Source organism: Pseudomyrmex gracilis, unplaced genomic scaffold (assembly GCF_002006095.1).
Source record: "Pseudomyrmex gracilis isolate BER0280 unplaced genomic scaffold, ASM200609v1 scaffold_186, whole genome shotgun sequence".
Taxonomy (NCBI): domain Eukaryota; kingdom Metazoa; phylum Arthropoda; class Insecta; order Hymenoptera; family Formicidae; genus Pseudomyrmex; species Pseudomyrmex gracilis.
In genome coordinates this window covers 15,859-27,453 of record NW_018020770.1, presented here as the reverse complement: position 1 = coordinate 27,453, position 11,595 = coordinate 15,859, and the positions used below count along the sequence as shown (strand labels likewise).

Here is an 11,595-nt window from a genome sequence, read left to right as displayed (position 1 = left end):
GTCAAATAGAAAGTAACGGACAAGAATGCTAACAATTAAAAAAAATCATAATAAAGCGCCAATCATTAGAGGGATGCTAACTAGATAGGTTTGGTGTTACCCTGTAATTAAAAAAATAATTAATATCACTCGTATTAATTAAGTCGCAGTTTTTATTTTAATAACACAAAGATTTCCAGATATAGTTTTTTCAAAAATCGCGCTGAAAACCGGAAAAGAAAATACATCACGTGACATCTGTCGGTTATTCCGCAAAACAAGCTCGGTTTTTACCTTTTGAACGAAGTCTTTACCGTCAATAGTATTTTGCGCAAAATAACAAATAAATGTTCTTTTTTTTATTCGAAACGCGATGTGTATAAATATGTAATATCTTCTTTTAACCTAATATATATTGAAAATAATATGAACAAAAACTTTTTAAAGTTTGCCGACTGTAACGACCATTTATGAAAATATACACAAAGTATATTCATGTGAAACAAACATTGCGACACACAGATGTCCTTTGTAAATCGTAAACGGTCGGTTACGACACAAATTCCGGCTCTGTTCCGGCATAGCTTATAATCGTCAAACATTCTTTTTGGAGAAGAACACATTGCGCGCGTTCTCCTCGCCGTGATCCGCAATATAGGCAACTTCTTTTTCGGTTGCGATCACGTCATAATTCGTCGTAAACATCTGCGGTTTTTGCCGAATTCTTCTCCTCGGTAAATCGCGGCAGCGGCGGCGCCAGCAGCAACGACAACGACAACGGTGGTGGTGGTGGTGGCGGGCGATCACATGATTTTTGACGTTACAGCGGTGGCTGCATCGTCGTTTCGAACATGGCCGCGACGGAATGCGAAGGGAAAGACGGCACCTCGGCGGACCTGTTGAAAACACCGGTACTGTCCGACGATGATTCCAAGACGACCGAAAGGAACGAGGAGTTCGAAGACGGCATCCCGTTGCAGACGCCGTGGACCTTCTGGTTAGACAAGTAAGAGAGAAACGAAAAGATTTTTTCCTCGCGCGGATTATCGCGTTCGGCTGTTGTTACGTACCACACTTAATCGGCGAGCGCATAAATAAACGCATCCCGACCGATGCATTGTCCCAATCTTATCTTCAGCCAGTGCGTGTTTTTAAACGTCACGTTTACAAAATACTCCGCGCGCGTCATACACTCGCGATAAAAGTTTTTGTCAGAAAATACGTTAATGTAAAGTCGCCTGTTTTTTTTTTTTTTTTCAATGTTTAGAACGGAGAAGCAAAGACGCAAAAAGAAAAAGGCATAAGAAAAGACATAAGAAACAATTTATAATTATAAATATTATATTTTTGCATTTAGGTTTTCGTGTATGTTTCGAACACATCGAGTGTTCTTGTGATAATTGTTATTCTTTTACACGTATATTGGTTGTAGATATTTGTGTGTTCCTTGGGATATTATTATTTTTCCTCCTGTGCAACACAAACTAGAAAGAATAAATGTATATAGTTTTAAGTATGTTATCAAAAGTATGTTGTTGAGTAATCTTTTTAAAGATAAAAATGACATATAGATTAGAAGAAAAATATAATTATATAGATATAACAGATTAGAAGAAAAATATAAGTATAGATATAACAGATTAGAAGAAAAATATAATTGTATAGATATAACAGATTAGATATAATAATATTTTTGTTACACACCCCATTGTCTGTTGTTTTTTTTTTCTATGTTTGTTTCAGCCAACTTTACTCAAAATTTTTTGATGTAATTAATTTCTTTATATTTCTGTGCAAATTTGCAACTCTCTAAGATATACTTTATTGACTTATACAGAGCCATCCCTGGAACAACTGCAGAAGAATACAAGGCCAATCTCCAGAAGATCTATACTGTAAATACTGTACAAAACTTCTGGGCTGTTTTTAATAACATACCAAATGCGGGTGACATGCAGGTATGATAATTTATCTCTCGTTTGACAGATCCATTTGTAAGAAAATTTTAAATGATATAATTGATTTGTATCATCAGGTGAAATACAGTTACCATTTAATGAGAGACGAGAGATATCCTTTGTGGGAAGACAAACTGAATCAAAAGGGTGGAACTTGGAGATTGAAGTGCCATAAGTCTGATACTGTAGGTACTTTATAATTTATATTGACCACTTATTCATTTCGCATATACCAAGTGATATGTATATCTTACTTGTAATATATATACTTTATATAAATTATAGATTTATGCTCTGTTTATTATTTGTTTTTGTTTCAGGAACGTGTCTGGAAAGAAGTGGTGCTTGCAGCTATCGGAGAACAGTTCACCGCACACGTGGATAAAGATGATGAAGTTTGTGGTGTGACTGTATCTATACGCGATAGAGAGGACCTCATTCAGGTACGCGTGTTTCAAATAAAGAGACAAACTGTGATGTTCAAAAAAATTTATTACTCAGAAACGTTAAAATAATTTTTATTATTATTATAGATTTGGAACATAAATGCTTTGCTGGGACCGAGAGCTACGGTTTTGCAGAAGGTTTATTCTCTGGTGCCTAATGTGAAATTTCTTGGAGAGTTTTATAAGGGTAAGAGAGACCTGACACTCTCTGTTGTTAGAAAATTTATTTTAATAACTTGGAAAACATTAATGTGTGTATTTTGCAGCTCATCAATCTCATCATGCATACGGGAGACACTAAACATACAGGAAGACTGCATTAACAATTATAAATATTGTTAAATACGTTATACATGATTGGCAATATAACAAATATGTTTCTATTGCACGGTCTAAAAATAAATACAGTAGTTCCTCGCTAACGTTTCCATCCTCGGTTCCGCGATATCGAACGAGGAAGATATTGTTCCGAAAATTTGTCAACTTTTATCTCTGATTGTCTCGACCGCGTTAGGCAAAAGTGAGAATCATTGAGTGTGAGTAAAATTACATAAATTGAACAATACCGACAGAAAAATTGGAAACGTTAGCGAGGAACTACTGTATTATGTGTCATAAAGCAGTCTTCTCTCTATTGAAAATTGATGTGCAGCAGTGAACTTTATACACCGTATAGTTATCCGAAGTGCTCACTTCAAACTTCGTATCCGACCATAATTGAAAAAAAGAATAGATTGCTCAATATCTGCCATTTCTTTCTTTTTCTAGCGAATGTTGATTGAATCAACGATCTCTTGTGTTTCTTCATTTCTCGACATAGCTATAAAGTTACTTTTGTTTCTTTTGGCGCGGGTAACGTTAGTTGCTACTGTGTGACTAGAAAACCTCCGTTACGGCTCATGCTTTGGTCTTGGTAGTTTTACATTAACATGTTGCATCTTTCACATATGCACACATAAGATGTATTACTAAGTAAGGCAAACTGAGCTCTGTCGCACATTTGCGACGCCGAGCTAATGAAAATCAGCGCATCGCACATATGTATCACGCGCGATTAGCATGTTAACAATTGAATAAAGACGGGAATGGTACTTTTTTCTGTTTTGTTCTTTTCTGTCTCTCTGGTCGCTCTCTTTCTCACGTAATTTTCCATCCATTGGAGTGAGCGTTCAACAGTAGCGTACAAAAAAAGTTCACTGGTGCGCATAATGAGAACATGTTACAACTTCCGTCAAGTATATTGTAATAAGAGTTTGTTACTTGTGAGGTGTTTAATGCGCACGTTATTCGGTCCGATTTATTCATGCGACATTTGAGACGACGTTTAAGTACGAGATATTTTAGAAGAATTGATGTAAACCGTTTTACAAGCGCAAAATATATTTTTATATTTACAACGTAAACAACGCATCCGTTTATTTCCAACTCATATTTTGTCAAACACGAAATGTGTTTTGAATTGTTTTGATACTCAGACGAGAGAAATTGCGCCATGTCCCCATGCGCAACAAAACTTGGCGATGATTGATTTCTCGATTATATAAAGTTGGGCGTGTAATGCGAAATTTTCAGACGGCATTTTTCAATTTGCGTTTAGTTTCACGAGCGCGACAAAACACACACGGATGAGCGATTTTAATATAGAAAGAAAGAGGACGACTGGCGCCTGCTCCGTCTGTTATTAATTACGATATTTCATTTCTGTTTATCTCCGCGCGAATTTATTATTAGTAACATATTACAAAAGTTTGAAATTTCTCGTGTGAATAATGCGCGACAAACTCGCGCTCGTAGAAAAGATCACCCGTAAAGACACATTGTCCGTAAAAGTTTTGTACGTTCGAGTTGTAGAAAATATTCGAAAGAGAATCCGTATCGCTTTTACCTCGTTGAGTACTCGATTTGTGATGTAAATGAAGGACATCCTCGCACGCGCGGTGAGTATAATTTTGCATTTCAAGAGATAAATATATACGTACGGGAAGGTGAATGTAAATTATATTAAATTGTTTTCTTTCTCGGGAAAGGAACGTTTACATATCTAAATACTTTTATAATAGAGCGAGCGCATTTTCTCTCCCGTAGAAGGCGAAGAAATAAAATCTTATTCCGTAAAGAAAAGCAAAAAAAGTCCTTGTTTTTCTCTTTTTTTTGTTTTTTTACAAAGACAATTTAGAAAATGTTTTCTTGATTGAGTCGATCAAATCGGATATTAAATCCCGTATTATTATTCGTACGTGACTAACGTTTGAGATTATTCTTTTGGCAGCCGATTAGATGGACTAATTAATGAAGATTAAGAAATTCTTTTCGGCGAAATATAAAATTTGCGAATACCTAATCGCGATTCTCTTCTGTGTACAAGATGAAATATCGACCGACTACTTGGCGCCGAGTTAACATTTTAACATTTTTACGGATTCTCAATATTCGCGTTGACGTCAACGGGCAATATAACACTTGACGAATATAAAATGCATGTTTATTCGGCGCCTGTTGGACCAGTTTTAAATCACGCTTGAATTATAACACCGATTTTTTGTCAATCAATTTTGAATTTTTTTCCGACATTAACGTCGAGCATCATCACATTTTGTTACGAAAAGACATCGTTAAAATCCGCTTATTCGAACCGTGTAAATCAGATGCTGACAAATCAGCACGTGGTTTACAGAAATTGCAAACAAAAAATCGAAGTTCTTACTTGCCGAGATACGTTTTCTACCGCAGCAACTAACGCTGTCTGAGAACAACGAAAGTGCAAGAGAAACTTTGTTTCAGTAGTGTTTTACACAAGAAAATGTTTTTGCACCGTGGCGCTGAAACAAGATTCGTATATCTTCGTTAAATTCTTCGAGTGACATTGATCGTAGAAAATAGAAAGTTTGTAACTGGAAGTAAACACGCTCGTCCTTTTCTTTGTTTTTAATTAGAACCGTCGATTTTTTCTTTTTTTTTTCAAATAGAAACAGTCGAGTTTAGCGCTTCAAGAGTTTCCGTCCAGGTGGATTGTCGTTTTTTGTTTTGGACCGCTAGTGCTCGCAGAAGCGAAACTTCTCGTTTCAGAGGTGAAGAAAAGCTCGATCCGCGGGATTTAGATCTTGCGCGATATATAGTATACGTATCCGCGAACAAATCGCAGCGCGAAATGTTGTTTGCACACACCGACCTTGCTCTCGGCCTTGCCGTGTGCCCGAGACACAAGCACGTGTGTGTTACAAACGCGAGCGTAAATAGGAACGTTAGCGAGGATGTGTGTCGAGGATGTGTGTCTTGAGAGAGATGACACGGAGGCGTCACTTTATTACTATGATGTGTGTAAAAAGTTTCTCTCTCGCATCTGAGTCACACCGTCGACAATTATTCTCAAACGCGTTCTATTTTCTCTCGAGAGTCGACTACGACGACGCTCGTACAATCGCGATTTGTGAACCACAATTCACATTTATCTCTCTTTTTCCATCTTTTCCTCAAAAATCGTTTTTTTTTTTATAAGTTCAGGCACTTGCGATTGAAGTGCGCGATATCATTTTGCGTTCGTCCATTTTTTTTTTTACGACTGCGTGAATGCGCGCGGGTTTTTTCGGGTGATGAGACGAGAGAAGAATTTATGAGATTTAAAAAAAAAAAAAAAAAAGGAGAAGAATCGATTTTTTGACTCTCGGTTCGGCGAAATAAATCCGACGCATCTCGGTTTTGCGAAACAAAAAATTGAAAACTTATTATCGGCTCGAGTTATAAATACGTGTGATATATTTGTTATTTGTTTACTTGCACGACTGTGCCGATCCGTGCCGAAAAGGAGAATTACATCAAGTATCGAAAGAATAAATCTTCCTGTGGATTTAAGGTTGTATTCAGGGTAAGATAAAAGATATGCCAAATTATTCAAATTTTGCCAGTCAGTAGATGATATAAAAAAAAAAAACATTGTGTAAAATTTCAGCTCCTTTGCGAGTCTTGTTAAAAAGTTGGTACGATTTTAATTTAACACGAGTTCTTATGGGATTTCACGATATTCTGATATAAATTACAAAATAAATGTAGTGTAGATTTGTCGTAATTTTGAAATTTTTTGCAGTTGTTAATAAATATCTTAAAAACAAATTCTACTCGAAAAAATAATTATTTCGAGAATATCACATAAAATATAAATTTATATTTTGCTAAAATTAATAAAAATATATATTTAACATACATAAAACAATTATATTTGTAATTGTATACATCAATTGTTACGTTTTAACGAACTTTTATGATTAATACATTTCCAGTTTTTCATTTATCTTATGTTGCAAGTAGAGTATAATCCTACTCAAAAGTATCAAAAGTGAACATTAAAATGGCACACACACACACACACACAAAATATACGTAAAAACTTTTTCGTAGTCTATTAAAAGTATAATAAATAGTTTTTTAAACTTATTTTAATGCAAATAATACTTTTCCAGCAAACAATTATTATCTAAATATTAAAATAGCTTCGGTTTACGCTATGTTTCTTTAACTTTTGACTGAGATCTTACCCTGAATACAACCTTAACTTCACAATTGCGCTGCCTCTCGACGTCGGTTTCATCTAGCACGCGTCGTTCATTATAATTCAACTAATGTGTGCGTTTGTGCGCGCGCGCGTGTGTGTGGCCAGTACTGGTTCAGAATCCTCTCCGTGACGGAACAAACGTTCGAAGATACGGGATTTCCTGATTAAATGCATGGCATTTCTCGAGTCGTCGAGAACAAAACGCCGCGTGGAGATCCCATATATTTCACACACACGCACACACATTATATGACTCCGTGATAAACGTATTGTTGTCTATATATATAGATAAATCACATTGTCTGTACACATAAATCATAGGTACGTTGTTGTTCAAAAATGTACATCGGTATTTCTTCGCAGCTCGCGTACACATAGCTGTTGAAAGGTCAAAGACCTCGTGGAACGATTTGTTTCGAGAAAAACTCAGCAAAAAATAAGGAAAAACGAGACGCCTCTTTTCTCGTCCGTTAATTTGTCATTATTAACCGAGTAATATATTCTATTTTTGTGTTTGCTTGACACGCGTCTTCAACTATAAAAAAAATAAAAATAATTGCCAGTTTTCTATTTCTCATCCTCTCGTGCTTTCTTCGTGCTTTTTTCATGCGACCTTTTTTCGGTGAAAAAAAATTTTAACTAATTGTCACCTTCGTCATTCCGCGATATAGGTATGTGTTATTCCAGTTCGCTGTTTTCTTCTCCAATTCCCGACTGTCGAAACGACGATTAAAGCACTGATCTCACGGCGTGAAATCCCGCGAGCTCAGATCCTCGGCATTTTTTGTTTTGTTTTTATTGTTACAAATCGCGGACGAAATAGTTTATCTTCGTTTCGCGTAGGAGGCGTGCAATAATTAATATCTCGGTAGCTTCAATCGCCCGTACTTTATTTTATCCGAACGTTTTATTTAGAAGAACGACCTTCAGAGGCCGAGGCTGATTCTCGCATGAACAGAATAAAAATTTGCGCGCGCGCAAATTGATTATTTTTACCTCATATATTATATATTCGTCTCGCGCGCGTAGTTCTCGCTTCCCAATAAATTTTATTCTACATTTTCGACGTGTTCGTCTCACTAGGGAATTCCCCTACCACGTTTTGCACGGCAATTAATCAAATGATACAACATTGTTCTCGCGCCTCCGGATTTTACAATTCTGCGCGACGACAAAGTTGCCGCACTGTGTCGCGTATATTTTTTATCACAGAAAGTCTGCATATTATTATTTCGTCACCTGAAGGTTATAGGTTTTTATGTATCCATTAATTTCCCCCGTGAACGATAGAACACTGTGAGTCTTCGGACGATGATTTAATCGAATTGTGTGTGAAAAACCGACCATAACTATACTGACCGTCGTCACTATCGACCATCTGAAACTAGGTTTTGATTTTTTTTTTTTTTTTTCAATTCATTTATATGTTCTCTTCCAAGGTCAGTCGCTGATGTTCGAGAGAACTTCCTTGCTTTCGCAAGCGACCGTAAGATAAGCAGAATTAGTTTTCATCGTCATCATCATCATCATCCTAATCGTCGTCATTGTCGTAAATGTCAGTTTTATAATGCGGCGATTCGGGAGAGTTTATGCGAATTTCTGATTCTCTCAAACGTGGACACTCGCATTTTGCGCGCGAAAGCTGATGAGAATCGCTGGAAATAGCATCTTATCTCTTTTTTTTTTTTCATTCTTCTTGTTTTTATTTCCGCGCTTTATACGCTCAACAACTTCACGTGTTTCTCGATTCTTTCACTATCACGCAAATGAATCACAAAGATGCGCGTGTATATATAATTCGGTAATGATTGCGGTCGACGGGAATGTAAATTTCTCCACGCGTGTCGTGTTTTTCTTCGAGCATGAGTTGTGTGCAAAAATTCTCTCTCGTGTGTTCGGTGTGTTACTTCTCTGTTTAAAGATTGTATCTTGTAATAAGAGAATTAACACGTGTGTGTGAGTCTTAGAAGAACGGGAGTGTTTGGGATATATATTTATTTTTCTCCTACAACAAAGTATTTCTGTTCTTTCGAATTTTTTTTTTACGGCGTGCGCGCGATACGATGAACAGGGAAGCAATTTTGATTCCCGTTTTCTTTTTTTTCTTCGATCTGCTTCCGCTTCTGCGTCCTTCCACATTCCGTTGCGATCGATAGGCACGGAAATCATTGTTGCGCGAAATGATCAACGTTGCAAATCCGAGATGCGTCGAACGGACGCGTTCGGTTACTACGTTGCGGTTAAATTGCGAATGACGTAACCACGTTGCGGTCACGGTTTGCACTGCAAGATGTTGGAACTGCAAATACGATTGAGTTGAGGTTTCGATGTCACTCAACTGGGAAAGAAATCTGAAAGAAAAAAGCACACAAATCGACAATATATACACGTTGAACGAGATTTCCGTTTAAACATGTAACAAAATTACATAATTTTCATTTTTAGAAATGTATAGCAGCATATTATATTTCTCGTAGCATTTTATATTTTTTAATATTATATTTTGTTATTGTATTATCAGTTTCTGAGATAAAAAATTGCGATCTTGCGACGAGTCTCTGATTTTGTACTGCAATACTTGTTGATCGAAGTAAGATTTTTGTTTTTAAATAACAGGCAGAGGATCTCGTTTGCATTTATTTTAATTTCAAATTTTTTTTTGTACTAAGAAATAAACATACCGTATCGATAGTTTATGTAATAACGTTTTTTTTCGCAAAGTCTAGCCTAATTTCAATACGACATTCGATCAAGTCAGCGTTAATATACATAGTCGAATATGCGTAAGTCGTGACTTACAAATTGATATCTTGTGACTACACATGGCGCTTTTTTTCGCTGACACGACAACACTGTGGAACCAACAGTCTCGTGGTTCGTGCATAAACTAAAGATTATTGTATTTTTAACGGCACAGCTACGTAATAAAAAAATATCTCAGTATCTCAGTCAATCCAATTAGCGGATCCGCGAACGTAATAGATTAATTAGACCTTATTTTTTTCATGTATCTTCTTTATTTACACGCCGGTTCTTTTATGTTCGACGGTCTTTCCATGAAACTTTTCTCATTGCTCCGGCTATTTCCATTTAATGTCATTTACCCACAGCGTGTGTTACGTGTAGTTCAGCAGCGTGAGCGCGTTACGCTTTGCGATGACGAAACACAGATTTATTGGTATGGGATCGCACAACTTCCGGTTACCACGGAGTTCACCCGTGTGTTACGCATCTTCTCTGAAAACAGTTTCCATCATTATTGCATCTCTTTATGTGCGAAATAGTTTTACGTAAACCTACCTACCGTTGAAATCTTCCCATCGGTTCTCGCCGATGCTCTTGCGCAACATTTTTAATATATTATCAATAATATTATTTATATATTTGTACTAATATAAATTGCGATAGAGTTTTTTTTTTTCGTGCGCGACAAAATCGGAGAATATCTGATTCGCGCGTCGAACGGATGCGTTATTTTTCAAGCAAGCTGTAATCCCGATTCGGCAAAGAGATCATATATATATATATAAGATGGGAACTCTGCGTTTCGCGCGCCGCGTGCGTTTAGATTGTGTCATTCCGCTGCTTTCCAATTCAATTAACCATGCGCGAGCCGACCTCAATGCCGCGTCGTGTATACATATGTTACGTGTCTTTTCAACTGTTCGACGACATCATCTACGTGGAAGGATATCCGTGACAGAGTCCGTGAGGAGAGTTTTGCGCCTTAATGCAGATACAAATGTGCGAGAAGAGATAATAACGGCGAAGCGTTGTGTGTAAACAACTGCGCGTTAAAATTTCGGATCCAAATTCCTAATTAATAATCAAATTTATGCCGATTGATGACGATGTTTCGTCGACGATTCCGAATTCGCGCTGTCATCGGGTGTTGCTTTACGATTTGTTTTTTTTGTTACTTTTTCGAAAAATCTTTTAAACCTCAAGATTATGCTAACGCGTGTTTTATGTAATATTGCTCTCTGAAAAGACTTATCCTTAGAGTGTGCGTTTAATTAGTTTCTGCCAATTCAATTCAATTCAAATTTCATGCGTGTTCAATGTTTAAGCGTTGTTATTTTCCAGACAATGTGAATCCCTTGACGAATGCTAATCTCCTCATGTTATAGATCGATTATAGATCGATCGGAGAACACAGTCGGAGATCGAGCGTTAGTTACACAAAAACGCGCTAAAACAAATTAAGAAAGTACTAGATACCGACTATAGACACCTGTAAACCGACATTTCTAGAAGTCTTCTGGTGTCGTATTTACCGCATAAAATCCAAAATGTTTATTCAGAAATAAATAAAATGTTCTAAAATTTATCGCTAGCTACTTGTGGTTGTCGAAAATAAGCATAAATTTTTACTACTAAAGTTTTCTTCTATAATCTCATTATATATTCAAGTGGCATAATTATTTGTAAACTTTTATACGTATTTAAACTTAGCTAGCGATAAAAGTGCGACAAAAAAGAATACAATAAGACATTCCGATTATGATTGGAATGTGTAGTTGACGAGAAAAAGCGATTGTCGTGATGACAGTATAGGTTATCATATGCTATTTATGTGAATGAAAAAAAAAACATTATATATCTATTTTCAAGAGCAATATGTAGTTTTTTATATTTATTTACTTTTGTAGAAGCAAATAAATAT

At 36.3% G+C, this 11,595-nt stretch overlaps 1 protein-coding gene across 1 annotated transcript; it reads left to right on the top strand.

Annotated features, from left to right (window-relative positions):
• Positions 1–700: 700 nt before the first annotated feature.
• Positions 701–3,478, top strand: LOC109858069 (eukaryotic translation initiation factor 4E type 3-like). The gene is made up of 7 exons (XM_020434967.1): positions 701–713; positions 806–985; positions 1,817–1,937; positions 2,015–2,122; positions 2,258–2,380; positions 2,471–2,570; positions 2,650–3,478. Exons 2-7 carry the CDS (start codon positions 831–833, stop codon positions 2,682–2,684), a joined length of 642 nt encoding a protein of 213 aa, XP_020290556.1. The 5' UTR covers positions 701–713; positions 806–830; the 3' UTR covers positions 2,685–3,478.
• The last annotated feature ends 8,117 nt before the right edge of the window (positions 3,479–11,595 follow it).

Bases quoted from the DNA above. Each gene is read 5' to 3' on its own strand.
- LOC109858069 (XM_020434967.1), top strand. From the start codon at position 831: ATGGCCGCGACGGAATGCGAAGGGAAAGACGGCACCTCGGCGGACCTG. The intron at 2,123-2,257 runs GTAGGTACTTTA...TTTTTGTTTCAG, and splicing joins AGTGCCATAAGTCTGATACT to GAACGTGTCTGGAAAGAAGT. The intron at 2,381-2,470 runs GTACGCGTGTTT...TTATTATTATAG, and splicing joins ATAGAGAGGACCTCATTCAG to ATTTGGAACATAAATGCTTT.